At 49.3% G+C, this 17,149-nt stretch overlaps 1 protein-coding gene across 3 annotated transcripts in view; it reads right to left on the reverse strand.

The window, feature by feature from the left end:
• Positions 1–17,149, reverse strand: part of AHCYL2 (adenosylhomocysteinase like 2) — a 64,089-nt gene that overhangs the window by 16,259 nt on the left and 30,681 nt on the right. The window contains exons 1-6 of one of the 3 annotated variants that reach the window (XM_077783728.1): positions 15,892–15,911; positions 8,078–8,186; positions 6,098–6,241; positions 3,696–3,796; positions 2,328–2,430; positions 592–686 (exon numbers count right to left, since the gene is read on the reverse strand). In XM_077783728.1, the coding sequence (XP_077639854.1) occupies positions 592–686; positions 2,328–2,430; positions 3,696–3,796; positions 6,098–6,241; positions 8,078–8,186; positions 15,892–15,894 (555 nt within the window). In that variant the 5' untranslated portion in view covers positions 15,895–15,911. Of the gene's footprint in view, positions 1–591; positions 687–2,327; positions 2,431–3,695; positions 3,797–6,097; positions 6,242–8,077; positions 8,187–9,907; positions 9,981–15,891; positions 15,912–17,149 lie in introns of those variants that run through there. The other 2 variants (XM_077783727.1, XM_077783726.1) reach the window with 2 other exon arrangements.

A 17,149-nucleotide genomic window follows, 5' to 3' on the forward strand; every position in this document is an offset into this window, starting at 1 on the left:
CAGGAGGAATTCTCTATAAAATGCAGGAGGAATTCCTTATAAAATGCAGGAGGAGTTCCCTATAAAAAGCAGGAGGAGATCCCCATAAAATCCAGGAGGAATTCCTTATAAAATGCAGGAGGAATTCTCTATAAAATGCAGGAGGAATTCTCCATAAAATCCAGGAATTCTCTATAAAATCCAGGAGAAAGTCTCTATAAAACCCAGGAATTTTCCATAAAATGCAGAAGAAATTCCCCGTAAAATGCAGGAAGAATTCTCTATAAAATGCAGAAGAAATTCCCCATGAAATGCAGGAGGGATTCTCTATAAAACCCAGGAGAAATTCTCTATAAAACCCAGGAATTTTCCATAAAATGCAGCAGGAATTCCCCCTTAAATGCAGGAGGAATTCTCTATAAAACCCAGGAGAAATTCTCCATAAAACCCAGGAATTTTCCATAAAATGCAGCAGGAATTTCCCCTAAAATGCAGGAGGGATTCTCTATAAAACCCAGGAGAAATTCTCTATAAAACCCAGGAATTTTCCATAAAATGCAGCAGGAATTCCCCCTAAAATGCAGGAAGAAGTGCAGGTGTTTCCCGACTCACCATGTTGGGCTGCCAGCCCTCGACGTTGACGCAGCGGTCGATGCACCACCAGAAATCGTCCTCGGATTCGCCCTTCCAGGCAAACACAGGGAACCCTGGCCAGGGAGGGAGAGGAGTTCAGGCAGGAAAATCCCTTGGGAATGAGCTCCTGGACACTCATTTATTAATTCATGTGTTGTTTGAATAGATTCAATTATTACTCAGCTTCAGCCAGCGAGGCCCACGGTGGGTTTGGCTTCTTCTGGGTGTTCCAGAGCTCGTGGTTAAACCTGTGGCTTCAGCCAGGTGAATTCCTTGATTTTATCCAGGTAAAATCCATGGATTTATCCAGGTAAAACCCTTGGTCTTACCCATGTAAATCCCTGTCATTACACAAGTTAAACCTCTGTATTTATCCAGGTAAAATCCTTGGCCTCACCCAGGTAAAACCCTTTGCATTACATAGGTAAAACCCTTGATTTTATCCAGGTAAAATCCATGGATTTATCCAGGTAAAACCCTTGGTCTTACCCATGTAAATCCCTGTCATTACACAAGTAAAACCTCTGTATTTATCCAGGTAAAATCCTTGGCCTCACCCAGGTAAAACCCTTTGCATTACATAGGTAAAACCCTTGATTTTATCCAGGTAAAATCCCTGGATTTATCCAGGTAAAATCCCTCATTTTATCCAGGAAAAACTCTTGGCCTTACCCAGGTAAAATCCCTGGATTTACCCAGGTAAAATCCCTCATTTTATCCAGGAGAAACCCTTGGCCTTACCCAGGTAAAATCCCTGGATTTATCCAGGTAAAATCCGTGGTCTTACCCAGGTAAAACCTCTGGATTTATCCAGGTAAAATCCTTGGCAATTACCCAGGTAAAACACTTGGGTGTTATATATAATCCAAGATGAATTCCCTATAAAATGAAAAAGGAATTCCCCATAAAATCCAGCAGAAATTCTCTATGAAATCCAGGAGGAATTCCTTATAAAATGCAGGAGCATTTCCCTATAAAACGCAGGAATTCCCTATAAAACCCAGGAGGAATTCTCTAGAAACCCCGTGAATTTTCTATAAAACACAGAAGCAATGCCCCATAAAATGCAGGAGGAATTCCCTATAAGATGCAGGAGGAATTCCCTATAAAATGCAGGAGGAATTCCCTATAAAACCCAGGAGGATTTCCCTATAAAACCCAGGAGGAATTCCCTATGAAATGCAGAAGAAATTCCCTATAAAACCCAGGAGGAATTCTCTATAAACCCCGTGAATTTTCTATAAAACACAGAAGCAATGCCCCATAAAACCCAGGAGGAATTCCCTACAAAACCCAGGAGGAATTCCCTATGAAATGCAGAAGAAATTCCCTATAAAATCCAGGAGAAATTATCTATAAAACCCGGGAATTTTCTATAAAACGCAGAAGCAATGCCCCAGGAGGAATTCCCTACAAAACCCAGGAGGATTTCCCTACAAAACCCAGGAGGATTTCCCTATAAAACCCAGGAGGATTTCCCTATGAAATGCAGAAGAAATTCCCTATAAAATCCAGCAGAAATTATCTATAAAATGCAGGAATTCCCTATAAAACCTAGGAGAAATTATCTATAAAACCCAGGAATTTTCTATAAAACGCAGAAGCAATGCCCCATAAAACCCAGGAGGAATTCCCTATAAAACCCAGGAGGATTTCCCTACAAAACCCAGGAGGAATTCCCTGCAAATTCCGGGGGATTCCCGGGAATTGCGTACCGCTCTCGGCCAGCGCCGCCGCCACCTCGTTGAGGGTGGAGTAGATGTTGCAGGCGGCCCAGCGGCACTGGGCTCCCAGCGCTCCCAGCGTCTCCATCAGCACCTGCACCAAAAAAGGGACAAAATCAGCACAATTCGGGTTTTATGGAGAAAAACAACCCGGGAATCAGGGAAATCGGGGGTTTGTCTGCAAAAACGCCCGGGAAATCGGCACGACTTGTGGGTTTTTTAAAGAAAAACACAGGGAATAGCAGCAAAATACAGCATGTGGGGTTAGTTTGGGGTACAAGCAGTGGCAATGCAATATTTGGGGTCAGTTTGGGGTACAAGCAGTGGGAATGCAATATTTGGGATCACTTTAGGGTACAAGCAGTGGCAATGCAGTATTTGGGGTCAGTTTGGGGTACAAGCAGTGGGAATGCAATATTTGGGGTCAGTTTGGGGTACAAGCAGTGGCAATGCCCCATTTGGGATCACTTTAGGGTACAAGCAGTGGCAATGCAATATTTGGGGTCAGTTTGGGGTACAAGCAGTGGGAATGCAATATTTGGGGTCAGTTTAGGGTACAAGCAGTGGGAATGCCCTGTTTGGGGTCAGTTTTGGGGTCAGTTTGGGGTACAAGCAGTGGGAATGCTCCATTTGGGTTCAGTTTGGGGTACAAGCAGTGGGAATGCTCCATTTGGGTTCAGTTTGGGGTACAAGCAGTGGGAATGCCCTGTTTGGGGTCAGTTTTGGGGTCAGTTTGGGGTACAAGCAGTGGGAATGCAATATTTGGGGTCAGTTTGGGGTACAAGCAGTGGCAATGCAATATTTGGGGTCAGTTTGGGGTACAAGCAGTGGCAATGCAATATTTGGGGTCAGTTTGGGGTACAAGCAGTGGCAATGCAATATTTGGGGTCAGTTTGGGGTACAAGCAGTGGGAATGGAATATTTGGGGTCAGTTTAGGAGATGAGCAGTGGGAATGCCCCGTTTGGGTTCAGTTTGGGGTACAAGCAGTGGGAATGCAATATTTGGGGTCAGTTTGGGGTACAAGCAGTGGGAATGCAATATTTGGGGTCAGTTTGGGGTACAAGCAGTGGCAATGCAATATTTGGGGTCAGTTTGAGGTACAAGCAGTGGGAATGCAGTATTTGGGGTCAGTTTGGGGTACAAGCAGTGGCAATGCAATATTTGGGGTCAGTTTGGGGTACAAGCAGTGGGAATGCCCCGTTTGGGGTCAGTTTAGGAAATGAGCAGTGGGAATGCTCTGTTTGGGGTCAGTTTTGGGGTCAGTTTGGGGTACAAGCAGTGGCAATGCCCTGTTTGGGGTCAGTTTGGGGTACAAGCAGTGGCAATGCAATATTTGGGCTTTGGGGCCGGGCTCTCACCGCCGTCTGGGCCGTGATGTGAGTGCAGCCCACGATCTTGGCCCCGGCCAGGGGCTTCTCCCCCTGAGCTCTCTTCCTCAGGGCCATCAGCGCCGGCATCTCTGCGAGGGAACGGGAAAAGGAAACGGGGATGGGCCGGGAAGGGCTCGGGAGGAACGGCCCCCGCTGCCCCTCAGCTTCAGAACAGCCAAAACCTCGAGGGCAAACCCCAAATCCATCCAAATGACCCCAAATCCCTCTGGACTTTTCCCTGTTTTGTTCAAGTTTTTGCCTCCAGGTGAGGCAGCAGGAAAATCTGCTTTGGGTTGAGGATTTGGGATTTGCCGATTTGCTCCACCTCTCCAATATCCAAACCCTGCCTGGCCTTTGCTGGTTTTTTTCTTGGAGGTAATCAAGCTCAGCCAAAATTGTGATGTTTATGGGATGGATTTCATCTTTTCTACTGATTTAACAAAACAACTTTGACCATAGAATAGTCCTCTAATAACTGGAACCACACAGCAAAACCCTGTAACTCCTTTCCCATCCCCAAAACCCCACAGAAGCCCCAACCCCAAAACCCCACAGAAGCTTTCCAGCCCCTAAACCCCACAGAAGTTTTCCCATCCCCAAAACTCCACAGATGCCCCAACCCCCAAAACCCCACAGAATCTTTCCCAACCCCCAAAACTCCCCAGAAACCCCAACCCCAAAACCCCACAGCTTTCCCAACCCCAAAAACCCCACAGAAGCTTTCCCATTTCCCAAACCCCACAGAAGCCCCAACCCCAAAACCCCACATCACCTTTCCTACAGCCCAAAACCCCACAGATTTCCAAACCCCACAGATTTCCAAACCTCACAGATTTCCAAACCCCACAGAAGCCCCAAATGCCAAAACTCTACAGAAGCTTTCCCATTTCCCAAACCCCACAGAAACCCCAACCCCAAAACCCCACAGAATCTTTCCCATCCCCAAAACCCCACAGAAGCCCCAATCCCAAATGCCACAGCAGCTTTCCCCAACCCCAAAACCTCACAGAAGCTTTCCCATCCCCAAAAGCCCACAGCTTTCCCCAACCCCAAAACCTCACAGAAGCTTTCCCATCCCCAAAACTCCACAGAAGCTTTTCCAACCCCAAAATTCCACGGCAGCTTTCCCAACCCCCAAAACACCACAGAAGCCCTCATCCCCCCAAAACCCCACAGCTTTCCCAAACCCCAAAACTCCACAGATTTCCCAAACCCCAAAACTCCACAGAAGCTTTTCCAACCCTCAAAACCCCACATCACCTTTCCTACACCCCAAAACCCCACAGATTTCCAAACCCCACAGAAGCCCCAAACGTCAGAACCCCACAGAAGCTTTCCCATTTCCCAAACCCCACAGAAGCCCCAATCCCAAATGCCACAGCAGCTTTCCCACCCCAAAAGCCCCGAGCAGCTTTCCCAACCCCCAAAACCCCACAGAAGCTTTCCCATTTCCCAAACCCCACAGAAGCCCCAACCCCAAAACCCCACATCACCTTTCCTACAGCCCAAAACCCCACAGATTTCCAAACCCCACAGAAGCCCCAAATGCCAAAACTCTACAGAAGCTTTCCCATTTCCCAAAAGCCCACAGAAGCCCCAACCCCAAAACCCCCGAGCAGCTTTTCCAACCCCAAAACCCCACAGAAGCTTTCCAGCCCCTAAACCCCACAGAATTTTTCCCAACCCCAAAACCCCACAGAAGCCCCAATCCCAAATGCCACAGCAGCTTTCCCACCCCAAAACCCCACAGCAGCTTTCCCAACCCCAAACCCCCCGAGCAGCTTTCCCAACCCCAAAACCCCCGAGCAGCTTTCCCAACCCCAAAAGCCCCACAGCAGCTTTCCCAACCCCAAAAGCCCCGAGCAGCTTTCCCACCCCAAAACCCCCGAGCAGCTTTCCCACCCCAAAACCCCCGAGCAGCTTTCCCACACCAAAACCCCCGAGCAGCTTTCCCAACCCCAAAACCCCACAGCAGCTTTCCCACCCCAAAACCCCACAGCAGCTTTCCCAACCCCAAAACCCCCTAGCAGCTTTCCCACCCCAAAACCCCACAGCAGCTTTCCCACCCCAAAACCCCACAGCAGCTTTTCCAACCCCAAAACCCCACAGCAGCTTTCCCAACCCCAAAACCCCACAGCAGCTTTTCCAACCCCAAAACCCCACAGCAGCTTTCCCAACCCCAAAACCCCCGAGCAGCTTTCCCAACCCCAAAACCCCACAGCAGCTTTCCCAACCCCAAAACCCCACAGAAGCCCCAACCCCAAAACCCCACAGCAGCTTTCCCAACCCCAAAACCCCACAGCAGCTTTCCCAAGCCCAGGAAGGGGGTCAGGAGGCCAGCAGCACCCCGAGGCTGCCCAGGAGGGGTCGGGAGGCAGGAGCCCCCTTACCCTGCTCGGCGATCTCGATCTCGCGGCGCCCGAACTCGGCCTGTTTGATGTTCTTCACGCAGAAATCGCTGCTGCCCTTGGAGTTCTTCTGCTGCTTGTCCCTCGGGGAGGTCTCATCGTCCGAGCTGTCCGTGTAGGAGGCAGCTGCAGGGAGCAGGGCGGGTCAGAAAAGGGTTAAACATTCCCAAAATTCCCAGTGCCCACGGGGAAGTGTGTGGGTGCCCCACCGAGGGTGTCCATGGATGTCCTTCCATCCCAGCTCCTTCCAGGCCCAGCTGGGATCTCTCCTTCTCCTTTTCCCAGCTGGATTTAGCTGGGATGAATTGTTAATTCTCATCCATCTCCAAGAGCACAGTGATGGGATTGAGCAGTGACTGGTTCCCACACGGGCTCCTCTGCAGGGTCTTCTCCCACCTCTCTTCCCCCAAAAGTTCTCCCACCTCTCTTCCTAAAAGCCCTCCCACCTCTCTTCCTAAAAGTTCTCCCACTTCTCTTCCCCGAGAAGTTCTCCCATCTCTCTTCCCCAAAGATGGTGACCCTTCCAGGACCCAACTGGCCATTCCCTCATTCCTCATGGAATTGTTCTGCTCCAAGTCCTTCCTCTCCAGCTGACCCTTCCAGGACCCAACTGGCCGTTCCTCATGGAATTGTTCTGCTCCAAGTCCTTCCTCTCCAGCTGACCCTTCCAGGACCCAACTGGCCGTTCCTCATGGAATTGTTCTGCTCCAAGCCCTTCCTCTCCAGCTGACCCTTCCAGGACCCAACTGGCCGTTCCTCATGGAATTGTTCTGCTCCAAGCCCTTCGTCTCCAGCTCATGTGGTGCTTGTAAAGTGAACCTGAGGCCTGGCATCCAACAATTTGCTCCACCCCACAGGAATTCCGTGGTGGAACAGCTCCATCCACGTTGGCCCTGCTGGAGCTGCCTGACATTTTGGATCACCGGGAATGATGGACACGGTGATGGATACTCCTCCTTCCACATCCCCTCTGGAACCCAAAGGAGCTGCTAGGGTCAAGATTCCCAGTTTCCACCCCAAATCTGCACCAGGGGAACGGGGCAAGCAGGAAGTGCTGACCCCACCAGCATTCCCAGAGAGCCGCGGCATTCCAGAGGTATCCAGGCCTTGAGCGGGGATGGATTCCAACGGCTCCTTCATTTATTCAGAGCAAATCAAACGATCTTCTACCCTGATCAGCTCCAGTGACATCCCCACATCGAAACCCCAAAAAAAAGGTGTTAAACTGGCCATGGGGTTGTGTTTCCTGCAGGACCCAACAAGCTCCATGCTCTCCCTCCTGGCTCGCGGGAAAGGTTTCAGGATTCCAAGGAAAATGCTCAGCCTGGGTGCCAGGCTCCTTCAGAGCTGCCCGGCTCTCCATCCCAGGGAATTAGGAGGGAATTAGGCATTGCTGGAATTTCTCCTCATCCTCGGCAGGGGATGAAGGGCGAGCCCCACCTTGCCAACAACCCCCGAGGTCCAGAACTGAATCCGAGCTTTGAACCTCTCAGGCCAGGCTGGATGAGGCTTGGAGCAGCCTGGACTCATGGAAGGTGTCCTTGACCACGGCAGGGGGATGGAATGAGATGAGCTCTAAGGTCCCCAAAACCACCCAAATTCTCCCCAAATACACCGTGAGCCGCCAAGTATCCCAAAAATCCATCCAGCAACGTTCCAGCTGGAGAAACCCCTTCCAAGAGCCCTTCCAACTCCCCGAAGACTCCAACCCCATGTGCAACAAGCCTACAGTGGATTTGTGATGCTCAAGCAGGAATAAAGCACGGAAACACTTTTCCTGGGAGGAACAGGACAGGGAGGAAGGGAATGGAAGGGAAGGCAGCAGCAGCTGCACGCTGGGGTTATAAGGAGAGAGCAGAAGAGCACCAGAATAATTTTCATTTTCCATCTATCCATACAGGACAAGGAGGAAAAAGGCAAAAGTCTGACCCCAGAGCAGGCGTGGGAGATGCCTGGACACACCTGAGCTGTAGCTGTCTGTCGAGGACTGCGAGATGGAGCGGGACAGCGACCGGCGGCCGATCTTGGTCGGGCGCTTGTTGAACTCCTGCTTTTGGTCAGCAAACTGGATCTGTGGAAAGAAATCAGGGATTTTCCATAAAAAAACCCAACAGATCAACCCCAAGAACCCAAAGCCTTGAGCAGACACCGGCACATCTCAGTCATGGCTCGGAGCACAATTCCTGTTATTTAATGGGGACTGGATATGGTAAATTGCCAATTTTGTTTAATTTCAGTCCTTCCAGACAAAATTAGAGCTGTCACTCCAGGCTGTTGAATTTTGGGAGCACAGCTGGCTGGAGAACACAAGTTTTTAGGAGTACACAAGAGAACGACACCAGATCAGGGAAGGGAAAATCCACACCAAACTCAAGTTACAGCCAGTGCTGTGCCGGGATTAACGCCCTGATCCCGGCGGGACGGGGGCTTTGCACACACACCAGGGTTTGTGTTCCTCCTCTAAGAAGCTGCTGGCCTGAAATAACTTCCCTTTTTTGTCCTTTTCCTTCCCTTAATTTAGAACAAATCCCTGCACGGCTGAGCAGCTCCATTGCAGGAGGAGGTTACTGGCATGAAGTGGAGCTGGAGACACACAGGGATTCTAACAAACGGGGAATAATTTGGGTTAAATTCACTTTTTTTTTTTTCCCACATCACCTCTTCAAGGACATTGAACCCAACTTTTCACACAACGCAATGATCTTGGTAGTTCAGAGCTCCCTGAGCCCTCACACGTCCAAAACCAAGGAAACGACGAAGCAAAAGAAGTCCTGAACCGAATCAGGCAGAATTAGAACCAGACTTAAATAAACCCTTTAAGGTTTAAACCCCTTAAACACGGCCACGAGTTGGGCTCAGCTTTAGCTGAGACAGCCAGGAGGTGGAAGGAAGCACCAGGAAAGGGAAATTCGGGAAGGGACCAGGTCAAGACTCGGATCTGCTTTTGGCTTGTGCTGGCCAAGGTCCTTTGGGTTTAATCCTTTAGGGAATACAGAGAGTGGGCAAAAAGGGAATTTCACAGAATCCCAGGATGGTTTGGGTTGGAAGGGACCTTAAGGATCATCCAGTTCCACAGGACACCTTCCCCTACCACAGGCTGCTCCAATCCCTGCCAAACTCACAAGAGTCATGTTCCAGCCCGGCTGGGAAGACGAGAATGTTCCAGATGGGATGAAAAGAGAGATTTGGCTCCAGGCTGAGCTCGGTCAGCTCCCACCAGAACAGCTCTGAAGGCAACAGCTCCAAGGAGAAGCTGTGGAGCCTTGGAGAGCTGCAGTTCCTTGGATTTAGGAGCCCAAGCTGCTCTGAAGTGACACAAGAGCTGCTGCTTTCAACTTCCAGCAGGAACAAACAATTCCCGCTGGAAAACCTCACCTGCAGGGGCACAAGGGGTTAATGCAGGTGAGGTTTCACCTTTACATTCCAAATGAGCCACGGCTCATCTGACCTGGGGTTTCCATCACAAAGAGCCACCTTGAGCTACTCCTCCGTGCAAAAAAGGTCTCCTTATCCAAGGTTTTCCTGGAAAACTTCCCCACGCCGACCCCACCAACTCCTCCAGACAGAAGAACAACCCCGGAGCAACGCGTTTGCCTCGACTCTTCATCACTCCCAAGAGAAAATTTAAGATAAACCCTCCAGAGGTTTGGATTTTCTCCAGCTGAGGAGCTCCAGGAATAAGCGACTGGATGCAAACAGCGAGGGAAAGGAGGAAGAAGAGAGAGGCAACAGAGAAACGATGGCGTTTTTGAGCAGAAAAGCCATTATTACGGTCCCAAAGCGTGCCCTCACCTGGGCTTTCGTGCCCGTTGACTGCCCGTTGACGTTGTACTTCTTCTTGTTGGGCATGGTGGCCTCGCCGGCTGCCCCCGGGCGCCGCTCCCCCGGGAGCAGGGAATGCCCATTTATACCCAGCACCCATCCCCATCCCGCTGATCCTGCCCGCTCCGGTTTCACCGCAGGCGGAGGCAGCCGGGGCGGGAGCCGAAGGGAACCAGTTGGGATTTTCGGATTTTTTTTTTTAAATTTTTGTGGTTTTTTATTTTTTTGGCAGACCCCAGGACTTAATGAGGCGTCGCCGCGAACAATTCCTGCCTGTGTTTTGTGTGGAATTACAGCGTTCCCTGACCTCCGGAGCTCCGCCGCGGCAAGTTTTGAACGTGGCCTGGCCACAATGCCTTATTTATGTAACCAGGACATTTCCCTGCTCGCTATAATTAACTCGCTAATTAAGCTCCTTTAACTCGGGCCCTCCCCTCCCCGCTCTCCCTCTTTCCCCCCCAATGTCAGATGACGGAGCCTCGTTAGAAGGAAATTAACTAATGAGCAACTAAAACAACGGGGGCGTTTGTTGGATGGCAAAGTGGTTTTTAATTATTATTATTTTAATTATCCCGCCCCTCGCTGCGTCCCCCATGGCAACCAGGGCAGAGTTTGTCCTTGGAAGGGTCCAGACTCCAACGTCCATCCCTGTGTTGTTCCAATCCTTTGGGAATTATGGAATCATGGAATGGTTTGGGTTGGAAGGGACCTTAAATCCCATCCAGTTCCACTCCACATCTCCCACCATCCCAGGTTGCTCCAGCCTTGGACGTTTCCAGGGATGGAGCAGCCACAGCTTCTCTGGGTAGGATGTTGAGGGGCTTTTATGGGAATTATCTCAGGTAATAAATTATCACGGAAAAAACTCCTTGGATAAAAACTCCAGGCATTAAATGAGAATGAAAATGATTGTCCTGCACGGCATCCGCTCGTTCCACAGCCTTTTAGGAGGGAAGAGATGATCCAAGGAAGAAAAAATGGGAAAAACGAGGCTGGTGAGGCACTGCCAGAGGTTGGTGGGGCTTTGAGGTCTCCTCCAACCCAACCCATCCTGTGATTCCATCCTGTGATTCCAAGGAAAAGGGATCTGGGAAGCAGCAGGGCACAACTGATTGTCCTCAGCACCAATTCTGAATATGGAACTAAAAAGCTCCCCCAGCCCTGATTCTTTCTATACACCAGATTTACACCAGGTTTACACTGGATTTACCCCAGGTTGGATCTGATCCTGCTCCTCTCAACAGTTGTCCCGAGGATGGAAAATGCTGCCAGGGAAAATCCCCAAAATGTTCCTCCCATGGCATTTTCCCTCTCCAGGGCAGATTTCAAGGAATTCACTAAAAGAGCAAAAAATTCCTGAGCTAGATGAAAGCAATTCCTGAAGGAAAAGATGGGGGGAAAAAAAAGGAGGGAAATCCCCTCAGAATTCCTGAGTTGTACAATGACTGAAAAACGTGAGAAATAGAAATATGAATTATTTCCAGTGTGGAAATATCTCAGGGAATGAGAAGCTGGGATCAGCATTGTTTTTCTCACTTGATATTGCTGCCCCAATTGTGTTTTCCAGGTAAAGTTTTCATTTCCCACATTATCCATGAACCTTCTCCTGCAAAATCCTAAGGGAGACAAGACTTCAGCTCAGTGTAAAACAACTCAGAGCCTTTAAAGGGGGTAAAAAACCCATTTTATGGTGACACCAAAGCACAAACTCCTTTTCCAGCAGGTTTTCACACCAAGTTACTTAAATCCAAAAGCTTTTCCTGGGAAAAAAAACCTTTTTTTCCTCAGTGAAGGTCTGGTCGAACACATTAAGAACAAATATTCAATAAAAATGCTAAAAATAAAAGATTTTGCTTCATCTCTACCCCAGAGCTCAGGAATATTCTGTAATTTCTCTGCCAATCTGGGTCAGCCAAATAAAACCAGAGAGAACTACGCTCAATCCCAGTAAATTGTTTTGTTCTGAGTGTCTTTAATTGATTCTTGGCCACGGGTATTTGTTATTTTTTGGGAACAAAGGGAGAAAACAAGAGTTTTCTGAGGGGTTAAGCAGCACAAGCTCTCCAGCATTGCTGGAGCTTCCAAATCCACCTGCCAAGAACTTGGGAATTCAAATTTCTGCACGGAATGAATTTAAATCCATCATTTTATGGATAGAACAGCAGGACAAGGCGGTGGCCTTGCAGAACTGCCACTGCTCGGTGACAAACTTCCTGGGAAGTCTTTTCCCAGTGGAAAAACATCTCATCCATCGATGATGCAGAGATAGAAAATCAGTTTTCTTTTTTTTTTTTTAAACAAAGAAGGGTGAAGATTGGTGAGAAATTATTTTTTTTTTTGTGCTGTGACATGGGGTGGGGATCAAGGTGATTGTCCTGATGTCCCACTCCAAACCTCATCTCTATTCCTGAAGGAAACGTTGTTTTCCTGCAGCGCTGGAGCTGCCAAGGCGGGTCCTTCACCTCCTGCTCCTGGTGACACCTGAGAGGTGTTGGGGACACCGGCGTTGGCACAAGCCTGGCTCCTCCCACGGGGTTGGTGATGCCAAACCCTCTCCATGTTGGGAATGAGCTCCAAACCCTCAGCCTCACCTCCTCATCCAGCTCCCGAGCCCGGATCACGGCATTCCAGGAGAAGGATTGTCCCACCCCGCTCATTCCGGAGTTCCTCATCCCTTCAATCAATGTGGGATCCCCCCCGAGCTGAACATTTCACCGGGGCTCAAAGTGTTCCAGATCCATCACACGGAGCTCGATCCAGGATTAACAAACCCGGGTTTAACCCCTGTGTGGAAAACAGCCAGGGAATGTGCAGGTTAAAACTGGTTTTAGCCCGAGGATTTGCAAAAGGACGGGAATGAGGAGTCGCCCACCTGGGCCAAAACGCTTTTCCAAGGGGTTGGGAATTCTAACCATTGGTTCTTGAAGGGATCACCCTGATGCCTCAGGGTTTAGTTTTTATATTTTTCACATTCTGAACTGCTTTGGTGTGTGGGTCTGAGCTTCACATGATGGGATGGTGAGCTCTGTGCACAGAGCAGGGACACAAAACAATTCCTGCTCCAGCTGGGCACCAAGGACAAATGATCCAAACCTCAGCCCAGGAGCACAAACACCGTGGGCTGGAGAGAGAAAAACAAGCAGGGTGGGACTGATGGGCTGGAGCTGGAATGGGACAATGAACTCCAAGGTGCCAATGGAGCAGAACTGATCCCAGGGAGAGCCCCGGGAGCGCTTGTGCATTTTGGGACCATTTGGGTTCATTTTGGGGCCAGTTTGGGTCATTTGGGTTCATTTTGGGACCATTTTGGGTCATTTGGGTTCATTTTGGGGCCATTTTGGTTCATTTTGGGTCATCTTGGGTTCATTTTGGGGCCATTTTGGTTCATCTTGCGTTCATTTTGGGACCATTTTGGTTCATTTGGGTTCATTTTGGGACCATTTTGGTTCATTTGGGTTCATTTTGGGGCCATTTTGGTTCATCTTGGGTTCATTTTGGGTCATTTGGGTGCAGCCCTGGCTGGGCTCTGGTGCTGCCCAAGGTGGATCCATGGAGGAGATCCTTTCATAAATCCCTGATTTATTCCTTAGTTCTGCTCAGCCTCTGCTCCAGCTCAGCCTCCACAAGGCATCAACCCCAGTGCTGGATCATGGAATGGTGGAATTCTGGTGGGAGCCTCTCCAGTGCCACCCCTGCCATGGCAGGGACACCTCCCACTGTCCCAGCCGGGCCTTGGACACTTCCAGGATCCAGGGACATCTGACAGAGAATCCCTTGGAATTGGTGGGAGCAGGGAGGAGAAATCCTTCAAAGGAGAAAACAGCAAACCCCTAACCTAGGCACTTCCAGTGGGGACAACGGGAAGGACAAGGAAGAGAAAAATCTCCTCCCTCAGCAGTGGACTGGGTCCTCTGTTGGCCACAATCCCCCAAAAATCAGGAAAACCAGGAAACTGCTATTTCCACATTGCCTCAGCTCGCACCAAACAGGCCACGGGTGTTTTATAGTTGGGAAATGTGGGATCTCAGCAGCTGGAGCTGGAAAATCCCTGCGGAGTCACCTCCTGCCAGGACACCTCGTCCCGTGGGATCCCACAGCTCCTCGCAGAGCCGCACACGGAGCCCTTCCAGGACTGCTGAGGGTGTTCAGGAGGTCCAGGTGGGATTCTGGGGACAATTCCTTCATGGAAAAGCTCTGGAAAAGGCTGCCCAGGGAGGTTCGGAGTCCCCAGCCCTGGGGAGGATTTCAAAGCCGTGTGGATGTGGCACTTGGGGACATGGGGCAGTGGTGGCCTTGGCCATGCTGGGAATGCTTGGACTCCGTGGGCTCGGAGGGGTTTTCCAGCCTCAGGGATTCTGTGATTCCATCAGAGTCCCAAAATATGGGAGAAGCCACATTTTCAGCTTCTTTCCCAAGAAGCAATTCAAAGGAATTATTATTATTATTACTACTACTACTACTATTACTATTACTATTCACTACCAATACAATTTTCCAATATTTGGTTAATAACAAGAGGTGGACGTAAAAACAGGGACTCAGCAAGAACATTAAGACCTAAAAGACTCTTTTGAAATAATGACCTTAAAGATAATAAGCAATTTAGAGCTTGGGCTAATTATTTCTTGAAATGTGGCTGCTGCCTCCCACGCTGACCCGAGGTACCACATAAAATGCAAATGAGCTGAGTTAAAACCCTGATTAAAAATTTCGCTGCAGGACATGACCCTTTGGAGCCCTTTGGAGATGGATTTGATGCCACACAGCTTTAAACCATCCATGAAATCATAAAACTGCCCTGGAAAAGGAAATTATTGAAGCAATAAGAATTAAAAAAAAAAATCTATTGAAATAAAGTTTTTGTCATCTGACCCCGATCCCAGAAGCAACGAGTCCACAATGGAAAAATTAGAGAACCCACAGGGAGAGGTTTTGTTTTTAGGGAAAACTCCAAGTTTTTCCAGAGAAAAACCCACATTCGAGGCTATAAATGAAGTTGTGAATGATGCAAAGTTTGCCACTGATAACCCTAAAATGCAAAAGTCATTCCTGATTGTTGATAAAAATATGTTAAATTTGGAATTGTGTCGCAAAAATTGAGTGAGAGGCAGAATAAACTGGAATTTCACAATAAAATCCACACAATTAAGAAAGGGATAGCAGGGAACATAAAGATGGATATAAAGGGGAATAATGTGCCCGAATCCAATACATGGACAATATTTATAAATAAAATCAAATTCCTTTGCAGGAGCACCAGAATTCCAGCTTTTTATCACATTGATCCAAGTATTTTTAGAAGAACTACCGAGAAGGACAGCTTAAAATCCAGACTGGAGATGTGAGCAGAAATTTAGGAAGAAATAACAAATATTGGTCCATTTTTGGGTCACAGGATACCAGGGGACACACGAAGCCAATCCCAGACATGGAATTCTGCCCTCCAAGCCCTGCCTGGTGTTTTGGAGCTATGTAATTTTATTTTCAGCTGCTTTGGGAATTCTTTCCACCAGAGAAGAAGGGAAAAGTGGATTTTAATATTTGGGATCTATTCTAAACTCTTTAACCACTCAAACGAGGAGCGCTTGGTGCCCTGGAGGGCGCCTGGAAGTTTTAAAGGTTTTATTCTGACAGCAGAATGCAAATTGCTGGTAAAAATTACACTGAAAAGGTGGACCTGAGATGAAATCCCAAATCTCCTGGAACACACTGTGGATTCTGCCACTCCTCCTCCCCGCCAGTCCCAAATTCCATAAAAACTGGCTGTGAATACAACAGATTTGGGGTGATCGGGGGGGGGGGATCATCCCGGACACTTGGCCCTTATTAATGAGGCAATTAATGCCAATGATGCTCGTTAATCTCCCACCTTAACGAGCCTCACTCCAGGGCTTATCCTGAAGTTCTCACCAGGAATTCAGCTGCTGGTTGAAGGCAGCGGGTCAGAAACTCACCATCCACTCGGGCAGCTGGAAGGCACCGGCGCCGCTGTCCCACATCTCCGACGGCGAATCGCTCTGGGAATGCACTGGGATGCACTGGGATTGCACTGGGAATGCACTGGGAATGCACTGGGATGCACTGGGATGCACTGGGATGCACCAGCCCAGCCCCACAGCCCACAGATGTCCCACAGAGATGTCCCCTCAGGATCCGGCCTCGCGCTCAGGGCGGCGACGCGTTCCTCATTCCTGCTCCAAATCCCAAACCCGGGAAGGGCTCGGATCCAGCCCGATCTACAGCCCCGAATTCCCACCAACCCCAGCTCTGCTCGGAGTTTGGGTCAGGAACAACCTGGCTGTGGCGTGGAGGACGAGTCCATCCATCTCCCGCTGACGAGCTCTGCCCGGCGCCCCCAAAATTCCGATGTCCCCAAGAATCCGGCAGCGATGTCCCGCAGGCGCGCCGGGATTCAGAGCTGGAGGTTCCAGCACCCAGGATTTCACTCGGCACCACCAAAATTCCTGCAGCCTCAGCCCAAAGAGCACAGGGATGCCTCAGATCCTGACCCAAGCTCAGCTCCAGCTCGATCCGGTTTGGAATGAGCTCCACATTCCAAAGGGAACGCTTTTAAAGGATGGATCCAGTTCAGAACAAGCTCCACATTCCAAAGGGAACGCTTTTAAAGGATGGATCCAGTTCAGAACAAGCTCCACATTCCAAAGGGAACGCTTTTAAAGGATGGATCCAGTTCAGAACAAGCTCCACATTCCAAGGGGAACGATTCTAAAGGATGGATCTGGTTCAGAATGAGCTCCACATTCCAAGGGGGATTCTTCTAAAGGATGGATCCAGCTCGGAATGAGCTCCACATTCCAAGGGGGATTCTTCTAAAGGATGGATCCAGCTCGGAATGAGCTCCACATTCCAAGGGGGATTCTTCTAAAGGATGGATCCAGCTCGGAATGAGCTCCACATTCCAAGGGGAACGATTCTAAAGGATGGATCTGGTTCGGAATGAGCTCCACATTCCAAGGGGAATGTTTCTAAAGGATGGATCCAGTTCGGAATGAGCTCCACATTCCAAGGGGAACGATTCTAAAGGATGGATCCGGTTCAGAACAAGCTCCACATTCCAAGGGGAATGCTTTTAAAGGATGGATCCGGTTCGGAATGAGCTCCACATTCCAAGAACAATTCTAAAGGATGGATCCAGTTCGGAATGAGCTCCACATTCCAAGGGGAACGATTCTAAAGGATGGATCCGGTTCA

The sequence above is a fragment of the Lonchura striata genome, chromosome 5 (genome assembly GCF_046129695.1).
Source record: "Lonchura striata isolate bLonStr1 chromosome 5, bLonStr1.mat, whole genome shotgun sequence".
NCBI lineage: Eukaryota > Metazoa > Chordata > Aves > Passeriformes > Estrildidae > Lonchura > Lonchura striata.